Source organism: Ixodes scapularis, unplaced genomic scaffold, assembly GCF_016920785.2.
Source record: "Ixodes scapularis isolate PalLabHiFi unplaced genomic scaffold, ASM1692078v2 PGA_scaffold6__148_contigs__length_123643588, whole genome shotgun sequence".
Taxonomy (NCBI): Eukaryota; Metazoa; Arthropoda; class Arachnida; order Ixodida; family Ixodidae; genus Ixodes; species Ixodes scapularis.
In genome coordinates, this window is record NW_024609881.1 from 45,296,320 (window position 1) to 45,309,829 (window position 13,510).

Here is a 13,510-nt window from a genome sequence, read left to right on the forward strand (position 1 = left end):
TGGGGAGGTTCGAGATTCTCCTTACGCGTCTTCGCCGCTAGCATATTCGCTTACATATTTCAGTCAAGTTTGGGGAGTTTTTTGTTCATGAAATTATTCTCTTTTCTTTGAGTTTTTTATGTACTTCTCTATCTCGTATGTTGGTACCGCTAACAGTAAGTCGTGCTACTCTAACATCGAGGCCAAGAAGCAAAGAAGCAGCAGGTCTCATTAACACGACTCACCCTGCCTTACTTCCAACTGTTGTTGCTACACTGCTCTTCCTTCTCCCGATCCTCGTCTACCTTTTTGTATAAATTTTCATTATTTAGTGTTCGCTCTACCTAACCCTTTCAACCGTTTGTCAGCCTGATTGGACGAGATTCCAAAACTTACAAACCAGGGCTTTAGACTGTAGGGAGCTTGTTTTTACATTTGTTGTCCGTTGAAGGCTTCCTTTTTTTATAGAGGGTGTTGCTTTCACTTTGTTTTTACACCTCTATCGTGACCATCCACGCGTTGTCCTCTCGTCCTGGCTTGTGGAGCCGTCCCGAGGCGCGCAGTGCTGCTTTGCATTGAGAACCTGCAACAGTCTTATCTACATTGGAAAAGGAAAGGCTGCCGGGGCCTTGTTACGAAAAATTCTTCAAACAGATTAGCAGCACTGTAAAAAAATATAATCGAGAGGTGCAAACTCTCCACACGGTTTCTGAAAACAAATTCAACAGACCGAAAGGCGATTTCCGATTTGCTGAAACATTTGCAGGTTAGCAACCTTTTTGTCACTTTCAATAATACTTAAAGTTATAAAAAAATAATAATAATGGCTCGTCTATATCTTCCAGCTGAAACACGCTCAAGTAAATCATGAAATCGAGGCGTCCAAGAGGCCGCAGTTTTGGAATAATTCGCGGATTCTAATTTTCGCGACGCGGTGGGGTCGCACTATAGACCCCAATGTGTTTACATTTTACCGGAATTGCTCGCGGGACTTATTTTTCGCGAATTGTAGGCGAACCGCGAAATTCGGGAAAATAAAGTCGTTTACAGTGTATCATGAATTTTTCGAGGTTGTTCTTGCCATGCTAAATTCAAATCGGTCTTCTTTATGAGACGCATACATCGATACAATCATTGCTAACCTAATGATTAGCTATATGACGATCCTAAATTTATTATCTATCTCAGGAGCTTTTTGGGTGTTACCGTGCACTGAATTAACCCAGAATCCCTGGCAATAGAGTTGCTGCTATCGTGAAACTAGTTTTGTGGAAGCGCCCACAGTTCGCGTGCTACGGTTACCCACATCCGGCTTGTTACAAGTCCACAGACAGAGAGAGGCAGCGAATCATCGTGGCTGAAATGTTTTCGTAAGTTGTCGTATTCTTGAAATGTTTGACGTCGTTTACAAGTTTCTCTTATTAGCTACTGTCGCATGTTTGTTTCCTTGTATTATTTTTAAGTTTATTTTTTGTAGGTTTGACTTGGATACCATTTGCATAAGCTCTAAGGAGATTCACCTCGCACCTGTGAATTTTGCCGCCATTTATTTTTATTTTTTTAGAATATAAGAACGCAGGAGTTCATTACTCCAAACAATTAAGTTCTATAATACATTTAACGAATTTCATAAAAGTAAAGTATAATTCGTGACATTTACACAGCGGCCATATAACTCGTTTACAGTTATATGGCCCAAGGTGGGTAACTCTCAGAAATAAGTAATTGTAAAGTAATTGCATTACTTTTAAAAAGTAATTTGTAATTGCAATGAACTACTTTCGCGTAGTAGTAATTGTAATTGTAATTAAACTACTTTGGGAGCTAAGTAATTGTAATTGTAATTAAATTACATTTTGAAAGTAATTTACCCATGTATGATAATTTTCGACTAAACGCCGAACCCTTTTTCGGAGTATGTTCAGAAATTATATATTTGTTTTTGTGGTAGATCGCCAAACAAGAAGGCAATAATTTAGACGCGAATAAACTAATCTGTAAAATAACTGATTTTTTAATATATAATGAGGCAGTACTTCTTTAAACCTATAGATGGTCCCTATGGATCGCGACATATCAGTTCTCACTGTGTCGATATGGGAAGACCAACTCAAAATTTCATGAAATGAATCCCCGATGTGTGATCACACGTTCGATAAGTTCACCTCGAAATTGAATTTGACTTTTCCGTTGAATACAGTTGTTACGTAAACGAAAAATAATATACTTCCTTTTTTTTTCGTATTTAATTTTAGTTTGTTTACACTGATCCGAAGTGATAGATTTGCCAGCCAAGTCGGCGAGAAATCCAGCGGCCGCGATTGGCCGGCGTCGGCCAATCACGACGGTGGGAACCCTCGCCCACTTTTACGCCAAAGACGTCCAGATTAGAGCCCTCAGGACGAAGCTGTACTCGCAACCGAAGTATCAGGCGGAAGGGGCACCAGAAAGCGAGCGAAATAAATTAACCGGGCTTTGGACCTTTTCTTCATTCAATGTTCGTCCATTAAACTTGAGTTGCGAGCACAGCTTTGTCCCGTCGGGTTCGCATCTTCCCTTAATCAGTGTTCCCCGAATTGTTCGTCCCCATCAGTGCAATATCTACCAACTGGCCCAGTTTGCTACCTTAGTGCTGTTCCCGACACACGAGCGGCGAACAAGCGTGCCGGTGTCACTCGGGTTAGCACGTACAGTGCATCCGGCAAAGAATAGAGCACACCGCTCGTGACGTCATCACAGCGCGATAGATGTCAGACTCGGCCGACCCAACTCGGGCAAAATGTACGTGCTGCGGAATCACAAGCACGCGCGTACATACAGCCACGCCAAAAACAACAAACCGAACAAACGAGAAATAAAAAAAAAAAACAATACAAAACTCGAATGGGGAGGAAAGAGTAGAGGCAGCAGCAGAGCTAAGCCACGCCCCCCTTTCTTCCAGCAGCACTCGGCACCTCACACGTGACCTCATTCGAGCGCATGCGCCAAAGAGGGTCAAGATTACGCCGGAAGCAAGAGAAGAATTACGGCTTCCGTTTTGCCGCAGGTCGAACCAAACTCCGATGGCATAATTACTACCTCGGTCCGGCACACCACGTAGCGAGATACACACATGCAGGGGCCAACGGGGAGTTTTAGGAGAGCGGTTCGACAACGATACGCGATGACGATGCGATGCACGCGCAAAGTATCGGGTACCGTTATCGCAGCAACGATCTACTAACAACTTTCCAATAGCTTTGCACCATCTGTACGACAGTGGTACCAGGAGTCACGGGCGACAGAACTGGTAGCTTGAGATCATTTCGGGTAATGTCTGTCGCGCCTAATCTTTGCTAAGATTAGATTAGGAGGCTAATATGATCGGAACATATATAAATTACGTAATGGACAAATATATGAAAGCGTTAATAGACTAAAGCATACATATATTAACGTTTTAATGAAATATTAACGCGATAATGAACTTAATGCACAAATATATGAAATCTTTGATGATAGATTATTAGATTTCTAGAGTACTCCAATAACATTGTACATTAATGAACCAAAAAGACTGGTGCACCGATTGTATCAGTATATCACTAGGGACAAATGAAACAAAGTTCGCGCTGTGACAACAAACAAAATGATTTTGTTGTTGTTTTTTACAATTTTATTGTTGCGTACCTAAAATATGATTCATAGAGTCAGACTGCATTGTTGAGTTTTCACTAATACTAATCATTCGGGCAATCTTGACAGGAAAGCGACATCCGTACTGCTCTAGCCAAGCGGTGCAACCTCGGTAAAATTTCAAAGGTGCGTAGATTACTTCGCAAGCAAAAGATTATGAGCGATTCATATTTTCGGGGGGACAGAATCGTAAACAGAGGGGAATCACCGGAACTGCTGCAGTACTTGGCAACGATCGAATAGCAAACCTTCAAAAACGCCCTTAGAACTCGAATTAACGAAATAAAATGAAAGCTGCTTCCGTCGTTAGCGCAGACGCTTGAGGTGAGAAAAACACAGCGGCGACCCCAGCCGGGGAAGAAGCTGCCGTCCCAAGAATAGCAGCTTGCACTCGCTCCGCCACCTCCCACGCGCTATGGTTCGCGGCACGCGGCCACCACTAGAGATTTTCCAACACACGCACGAAGCGACATAAACGACGGAGGAATACGCGGAGCCGACCGAAACAAAGAGAAATTAAGGGAGGAGGGGCAATAAGAATGGAACGTCATAAACAAGACAAGAAAGACAGCAAAGAACTATGTCGTCCGATTTGGCACATCAACCCCCCACGCGGAGAGAGTTCTGCGTTTCTCAGACAAAGGGGAAACTTTTTTACGAGCCGACGACGGCCAGCAGTCGATAGCAGACGACAAACGGACGCGTAGTCTGCTACGAAACGACGGAAGTCGGCGGGCGGTTCTGTGAGCCGCAGTTGAGTAGCGGAATTATTTTTCGATGTTGTTTCAATGGAAACTTGTACGGTCGACTTTGGGTACAACTAAAAACTTGTTTTAGTATTATTTATTTTTTTAAGCAGAATAGAACCAGATGTTATGATCCGACGACACACGGCCGAGTGGTTGTCTGCTAGACAAAGTTGAAACAGCCGGCACGTTTCCTATCCGAAGTTAACTCTAGCCAATTGGAAATCGAGAGCAGACGACAAACGGCCCCGTCGTCTGCTACGAGAAAGCCGAGTCAGCCGGCACCTTTTCCACCTGAAGTTACGTAGCGAAACTACAATAAATCGTGTCCTAATGGCAGTCTAATTCATATTTAACGAAAACGCGCCATTTTTACGCACAATTACAACAAACAGACTCGTCGTCTGCTAGAAAAGGTGCAACTCACAAGACGTTTTTGTTTTTTTAGCCTGGACTAACGTATACTTCGAAGAAAAAAATGCGAAATATGAATGCCTCCAACAAAAGATCCTCGTAATTCATTAAATGCTTAACCTAACCGCGTTCGAGATGCAAAACTCGGCAAATTTGAATTGCAGAAAACCGTGATTCACGAGCATTCTTCGGCGGCGACACCTCAGCGGAGACGGCGAGGGTCAGAGATTCGTATAAATCAGAACCGCAGCCGCAAATGCTTTTTCCCTACCCTGACACGGACGCGGCGATGCAATGCGTAAATTCTAATGAGTCACCTCCGGCTTGCCGAGTCACCTCAGCGCTGAACAAAAGACAAAAAAAAAAAAATAATAAAGATGGCATTCGGGTCACGTATGACGCCGCAACCGGCGTACGAGAAGCGAGCGTACTCGCGCGAACCCCACAACGACCGAAAATACGGCGAAGGCTCAAGCAGACGACAAAATGGAACAAGTGACTTCATTTCTTCTCTTCGGAAGAAGCAGACGATTTGGAATTTCCCCCTCATCGCCGCGTCGTCGTCCGTCCGCTAACCTGCCTCACGAAGTAAAGGGAAATCAGTCTCGGGGAATCCCGTCGACCGCGAGACTGGGCTGAGATTGATCGGCGGTGAGATGTTTCGGTTGCCAGCCAGCCCCAAGCGTGAACTTCGAGCGTGCAAGCGCATCCGAAGCACGACGGAAGCTAATGAGCGCGAGCTGGACGCCGGGCACCCGGAAAAGACGCCTCGTCGTTCTCATCTTGTAACTGATTATGGCACATATCACAACACACAAAAAGATTAATCGAAAAAGAAAAATCGAAAGAGTGTGACAAATGGACACATGAGACGAATGTTCAAATAAGGAATGCCTTCAAAACGAGCACTGCAATAACCGAACTTGGAATAACCAAAATCCGCTTATTCGAGAAACTAAAAAAAAAAAAAAAATGGAAAGTTTTGCATGTAATTTTTTTTTTCACCTTATTGAACTTCCGGATACGAAACTGACGGTACCAACGAACAGGCGGTAATGAATATATCAAACGGGAACCGCAGGTCGTCGAACGTCTGCAAATGGCAGCGGACGTTTTTGTACCTTCCAGATACAAAACTGACAGGCGGTATTCAACAAACGGCTCCGCCAAACTGAGCTGAATTTCGAGAAAAATGTCCACACAACATAAGGGGGAATATATATATATATATATATATACACACACACAAGATAAACGCGTACTTTGTCAATATGAGCTTGCTGAACCAGGAAAACAATGGCGGTCTGACAGCGCTTGAAGGGGCAGCTTTTATTAGAAACAGTTCCGAGGGCACATTGGCAAACCCTCGCTCTACATCTGATACTTCCTAAAGCGCCCGCACGAAACTCGAGATAACAGGGCTATAAACGAACCATCGAAGCCCGAATCAGAGGTGTATCCACAGATCTTACGGATGTTGGGAGCGTTTCGGTGAAGTCGCACATTTTAGGCTTCAATTCGAACGCAGACGATCCACTAACCTTACGGCTGTTTGGAGTGTTTTAGAAGTCGCGCATTACCCCAATTCGATGCACTAGCAGGTATTGGGCCGCCATATTAAAAGTCGTATCGAGCTTTCGAATCAAAATGAATCGTGTTATTCATTCAGGCAGAGAATATAGTTCACTAGAAAGCTAGATTTAAAGGTACGTTATTTTTCAATTACTTTAAACGACAAAAAAAAATAAAGATAGGAAAAATTTTTACAAGCCGAAATCTTCTCGAACCACACACAAGGCTGTATCGTCGGTGAGCGCTCGGAATGTTAGGCATTACCATCATCCTCATGTTTAGTAGTGGTGGTAGTTCAAAAAACAGTTTGGAACAGCCTGCATTATAACACGACTGCTTAAACAATTGTGTCGGTGTACAAAATTTGGGGTGTTTCGCCACCGAAGTCCAACGAGGCTATCATAGGGACAAACTACACCAAGCAGGAGCTAAACAAATCAAAATAACGTATGGACGAACAGAACAAAAAGAAAATGGCGTAAAAGCCATTGGGTCGCATGTCACGGTCTGACGCCAGGCTTGCGGTGGAATGCGGGATGACATTAAGTGAACGAAACAAAAAAAGAAAACACACAAAAAAAAAAAAAAACGACAGAAAAGATGTAACGGAAACGCCGCTACATTACAACTGTTCGCAACCGACACGCACCGAAGCTCGACTGCACTCTTTGGCGAGCTCGTTTCTAGAATCGTATACCAGAGGTAATACGAAAGCAGTGCCCACCTCCAAGCTTTTTTTTTTTTTTTTTCTCCTCTCGCAAAGTACAGGATATTTAGTAAGAAGTAAGGATTTAAAAAAAAAAAAAAAAAAAAAAAAAGATGTTTGTGGATAATAATGAAGGAGCTGTACTGAAAAATCCCTAAATGTGTGCGAGGAATGCAGCAGTGATTTATCTTAGTATTATTAATGAGCGAGCTACGCTTTGTGAGAAAACTCTCGGGGTCTGGCCGCTGCCATTTTTCGGCTCTCGAAGAAAAAGCGCGCGCGATTAACAGACCTGCCAAGGGTACGTTCGCGTCTGTGTTTCACGTTCTTTCGTCACGGTTATCTCTCTATTAATAGAGCTAAGGTAACTACTCGGACAGGAAGTACAATAGTAACTGGCGAGCTCGTGCGAGGACGCGTAGAACCAAACAAGTCCAAATCAAAACGAGGCCAGTGATTTCCCTACACCCCCCCCCCCCCCCCTTGTTTTTCTGAGGGCACCCCCTTAATTCGCAACGACTCCTCTATTTTCAATTCCCCCCCCCCCCCCCACCCCCTTTTAAATATGTACCCCCCCCCCCCCCCCCCCCCCTAATTTCAATTCCTGGGGAAACCCCTGAACGGAGACCACAGTTCGTCACATTCGTGTTGTCAAGTTTCCCCCCCTCGATTCTCCGAATAATTTGTGCACAAATTCCGTTCACGTGTCCTCTTAAAGGGATACTACAACGAAATTTCGGCGCTCATTTTTTTATCTATATGTGTTCAAAAGAGCAGTATCACATGGAACATACCAATATCTTGTTAAAAAAGTCTCGAAAAGGAATTTTAAAACGAATTAAACGATTAGCAAAGAGCACCTGGTGGATGTCGCTAACGCCTCGTTTGCAATGCTCGTCTAGGAACCTTGACAGCTAGTGACGGAGGTTGTCTCGCCTCCGGCCACGACGAGAGAAGAGGGGAAGGAGGAACTCCCGTCTTCCAGAGAATCCCTTTTGTGTGTTCCAGAAGTAGCTATGTCCCCCTACCAGATTATAGAAGATTAACCCGTCACTCAAAATTCGTACAAAAGCAGCCGCTTCGGTGGCTGGAACGACTAGGCCATCCTCTCGACGTCAGCCTCGCCGTAGCTTTGCTCGTCTTGAGACGACCTACGTCACGATTGCGTTGGATGTCACGTGGTCTCTGCTGGGCCTTCTCCGACCGCTTGCCAGAGTGGGCCGTTTATAACGAAAAATACAGCCACCAGACTCAAAATACAAACGTGCGATTGTCATTTACGGATATTGTGGATCATATTCAACCTATTTTTAAACGCGACGGGAATATTTCAAATATTGTTGGAGCATCCCTTTAATGCTCCAAGCTGACTAGAATTCTCCAATAATTCCCGGTTATTTTGTCCGTAGATACGCGCCCCCGTAAAGATGCCTAAAAACCTTAGACAAACGGTAGGCGAGCCACACCCACACAAATGCACAAAGCAAAAAAAAAAAAAAGAAAGAAAAAAATTTAAAAGCCAATTTTTTTCATCCAATGTAGTATGAAGAAAACTAAAGGAGCCAAGAGACCAGAGTTGAATCATTTTGCCTAACAAAGAAAAGAAAAAACATGTCAAAGAGCGAGTTTTAATTCAGCCTGCACATGCTACTATATACTCCCCAGGTATCTTTAGACCACATGTTACAGTGGTCCGTCGTCGTGGCCCATTTCAGTGGAGATGAAGAGGAAACCACGAGTGACACACCTATGAATAGTTTTACAACGCTGCCTTTTACTTTTACTTTCCTTTTCACAGTTTTATACCGTTTTGTAGTTTGTTTTTTTTTTTTTTTTTTTTTTTCCGAAATGAGCCAGATTTAGAAACCGAAACTAAGTCAATTTTGGCTCAAATTTGGAGTATATTTGGAGGTCCATCGTTTCCAGAACGTATTAATCTGAAATCGGGCATATTATTTGAGAAAAAACAGTGTGCCGCGGTACAGGGCTGAAAGCTAGTCCGATAAGCACACATACATGTTTATCTCAGTTTCGCTTGACATAAACTTGGCTCATTTCGAAAAAAAAAAAAAAAAAAACGCTCCTTGTGCATTTTGTTAAGAAGTAGGGGGGATCGGTGGCCGAGTGGTCTAGCGCACACCAGCTCGGAGCACGTGGAGCGAAAGCTCGCGCTGCAGAACCCAGGGATCCAGGGTTCGATCCCCACCCCTGCCCGTTTCGATCTGGATGAGCATCGTACCGGCGTGCGGTCGTGTAGCACTACTGCGTGATGCACGTTAAAGACCCCAGGCTAGCGGTTGTACTGCACTGGCTAAATTGCTCATCTACAGCTGGGAGACTCGTCGCCCCTGTGAGGCAGACCAAGTTCTAGGCTGTATAAACATACACACAACCCAATTATTGTTAAGAAGTACACGCTTTTTCTTGAGGTGACGAGTAGGTACGTAAATAAACCTCTACTACGTATTTTGTACCTGCAATCCGTTCACAGCATTGCGCTTTCCAACGCAACCCCTTACTCGATGTTTCTTACGTGGCATCGGCACCCGATAACGCAGCGCCAAAGAGATAAAGACGCGAATTGCCAGTTTCCAGCCAATAAAAGTGCAACGGAAAAAGGTGGGATGCAACGATCATGAATCACAGCGGGTAACTTCGTCTGCTCGCAAAGGGGTTCACTACGCACGACAACACGAGGGAACACTCGGGTATCGATCCACTTGTGGAGCCACGGCGTCACCGGCGGCAAGCAACATTGATCTCAAAGGCTTGTTATCGCCGAGCCTCGGTTCCGTCGTCTGCTAAGAGCTCCTCCACCAAAAAGCCTCCTTTCCTGTACTTGTCTGTCCTGAAGTGCGAGCCGGGGTTCAAGATAAGGGCGGCTGATATCGGGGGGAAAAAAATGCGATCGAACCAAGCAGGTGTGATCAAATGGGCGTTGGCTAAGGCACACCACGATTCGTTTGTTTCTAAAATTATGTAGCCGTTTTATTTATTTTTAATAGTACATCAATTAAATCGGTGCCTTCATCTTGGTAAGTTTCACATTTCACGAAAATGCATGATGTATAGGGTGTTTGAGAGAAGAAAAAACAGCGTCTTTCTCACTGCAAAAATAAACTATATCACGCCGTACGCCCTTAAGAATTAATATTAAATTAAGTTATATTTTTCTTCAGATGGCGCCACTCAGCACGTACTGCCAAAATAAATGTTCCGACAACCATCAACAACATTTAATGTTTATAAAAGTGACCGCCGTCCACCAATGGAAAAATTACGTATTTTTGATATAGTTGCTTTTTTTTTTTTTTTAGAGGATATTGCAGGCACTGGTTTTTCAAGAACATATCATGGCCCCCTACTTGAATCTTTGTCGAAAGTTGGACAGCGCCCAGTAAAATAAAACTGATTTACGAGGTCAATAAAATAGCGGCGCAATAGAATATCTGGCGACGGCGTGCTATGACAAATGAAAGCAACCGACTGCCCGTGAAAGGCGAATGCTGTAATGGTTCTGCGGGAACTAATAACCATATATTAGACCAATACCGATATTCTCGACGAGGGAGGGTTTGTAACATGTTCGATTTTAACAGAGGACAGAACCGAGAAATTTATTTGAGAAGACGACAGAACAGAGAAAGGTGGACAAGCAGACGACAGAACTCGGCAGGTTCTATTATCAGATGACAGAACTCAGCAGGTTCTATAATCAGATGACAGAACTCAGCAGGTTCTATTATCAGATGACAGAACCAAGAAAGTTGTATTGTAAATGACAGAACCGATATGGTTGTATTAGCAGAAAACATAGCCGAAATAGTTACATTAGAGACGACAGAACCAAGAAAGTCGTACTAGTCGACGACAGAACACAAATGGACGGAACCAAAAATTGTAAATTTGTAAATTGGAAAAAAAAAAAAAAAAGTTGTATTAGCAGACGGTCAGACCCACTGAATATAACATGACGTCCTCAGTAAAATAATAAAATAAAAATAAAAAGATTGGCGTAATGTGCAAGCTCCACTACCCCAACTAGACGAAGTCTTAGTATTGACAAAAGGAACGAGGCACTAACCAGATTACGAGCTCGGAGACAAAACTGCCGAGGCAATGCATGGTTGCATACACCAAACGACACACTAGTTGCAGACGAGACAAATGCTCAGAGCAGACGAAAAGAAAAGACGCAGACGGCTGGATGTAGCAGACGCAAGAATCACAATTCTGCTAATTTGAGCCTCATCGGTCACGGCGGACGCTTTCACGATGACAAAATTTGAATGCCCACAATGCAGCGATGTCTGTCTGACAGCCACGCAGTATGACGACTCCAAAGCAGTCGCTGACAATCCGGCAAATTTTGAAAATACCGTTTTTTTTTTTTTTTTTTTTTTTTTCCTTTGCTTCAAGAATGCGAGTACAGATTACAGCGGCGACCGAACTAAGCGACCAAAAGACGAGAGAATTCACACACAAGACAATAGAACATACCAAAAAGAAGAAAAAAACTGCGAGGAAGTTGTCGGCCGTTGGAATTCCACAAATACGCCGAGCACACCACGCCGACCCTACTAATCTCTCTTCGATATCTTTTCTTCCATTAGTCTTGTTATTTTTCCTTCCAACCGAGGTGGAGGTCTTTCTCGTCCTGCCTCTTTTTTATGTCACTAAATTGTTTTATTCTCCAGCATTTATCTTTTTTTCCTCTCCGCCTCTTTCACCCACCCAGCGACCCAACTTGAAAACTACCTTGCCCCAGGCAGCGAAAAAGAAAAATTCTTGGTATACTACTTTGAAAAATCCAAGAAACACCAGCTCCCTCGGCGATCGGAGCATCGCACCTGAAATGCTCATTATGGCTAACAAAGAGAACGGAATGTTCTAATGACTGAATCCAAAGTGTTTTGAACTCTGTTGCTGGTTTGAGTAGCACGCAGACAGTTTATGTAGACTGGAATCACCCGGCGCCCTATATTTTTTTTATTACGTTAGGGTGGCAAGTATGCCAGTACCTTCAACCAAAAACCATCGAAGCAAGGTCTAAACCAATGGATCGGACACCACTTTAAAGCTGAACACAGCAAGTTCAACAAGTTACCGCCGAAAACGAAGCGTCTAAACAGAAAAAAAAACTAGACGAGACCAAACTTTGTCCCCTTTTTTGTACGTTAGTGATGTGGTTTGATGTTCTCTTATTCGCAGCTGCGATGCTAGCGCACGAACCGAACAACCTTTTTTCTTTTCTACCGCCGAGCGACACCGAACAGAAAAACAAACGACAAATGTACCGGAGGTAGCGGCAAGCGTTAGGCCTAACGAACGCTAGGGGCCCGTAGGATAGGTGTGGCGCGCCAACAAAAGGAGGGGAGGGGAGTCTGTATTTTGTTTGATCAAAACTTACGTATATGAGTCCGGAATAGTAGCGGTCTTTGATGTTGTGCAGCACACAGGCTTCGTTCAGGCAGGTCAGTTCGGCCATATCCTCGACTTTGTTGAACTTGGGCGGGTTCATTTTCTGGACGTCGTCCTTGCTAACGAAGTACCGCTTGCCCGTCTCGAGCACCTCGACGTCGAGCTCGTCGCCGCGTTCGCCCTTCACGCTGGCGGAGACGAACCCTTGCGTCTCGTGCGGCACCCAGATGAGTTTCTTGGCCGTCCATTCCGCCTGCTTGGCGGGGTCGTACACGTCGTTTTTGTCGACGACGAGGTACTTCAGTTCGGGACTGTTGAATGTGTCGATGTCGGCTGCTGGCTCCGCCATGTTGCCGGAGGAGGAGTACAGCTCTCTACGAACAACCGGCTTTTACGAACACCTCGGACACTCTCCTTTAAAAAAAACAATAAATAAGAACAGAAGGACCCCACGGTCGCGCCGAAGCGTCCATGTAATCCACGGGAGGAACGTAGGGGAGAAAAAGCAATCACACACGGTCGGTCTCCACGGCTAGAGGTTCAAAACCACGGTGACATGCCGGCCGCACAAGTGACAGTAGGCCTCCGTTTTTTTGCACGAACGCCGCTCACAGACGCACGCACGGGCGAAGAGTGGCGCCCCGTCGCGGATGGTCACGTTGTGAGTCACGTGGGCTGCGTTCGGCCAATCGGAGGGTTGAGCGGGAGCGGAGGCCGTCGTCTGCTGCTGCCGCCGCTCCGGGGCAAACGCGATGAGTCACAAAAGGTATCTGCAGCCCGAGCGTGTTTTCTTGGCTTTCGTCGCCCTACACGCTCTCCGAGGAGCTTGCGAAAAGTGGGCGAAATAAACACGAGAAGGTAATGATAATAGCGAGTGAATAGGAGAAAAAAAAAAAAAAAACGAGGTGACAGATTTTTTTTTCACCTTTTTTTAACAAATGGCGCACGTCGTTAGCAGACTACAGAAGAGGAGGTGGTGCAGGAAGTAGCCGCTTCT

The 13,510-nt window shown here is 44.6% G+C and overlaps 1 protein-coding gene across 2 annotated transcripts in view; it reads right to left on the reverse strand.

Annotated features, from left to right (window-relative positions):
• LOC115327205 (myosin heavy chain, non-muscle) overlaps nucleotides 1-13,154 on the reverse strand; it is a 77,828-nt gene extending 64,674 nt beyond the window's left edge. The window contains exon 1 of one of the 2 annotated variants that reach the window (XM_029988152.4): nucleotides 12,503-13,154. In XM_029988152.4, coding sequence (XP_029844012.1) covers nucleotides 12,503-12,862 — 360 coding nt within the window. In that variant the 5' untranslated portion in view covers nucleotides 12,863-13,154. The remainder of the gene's footprint in view (nucleotides 1-12,502) is intronic. The other variant, XM_029988151.4, reaches the window with a different exon arrangement.
• Nucleotides 13,155-13,510: the final 356 nt, after the last annotated feature.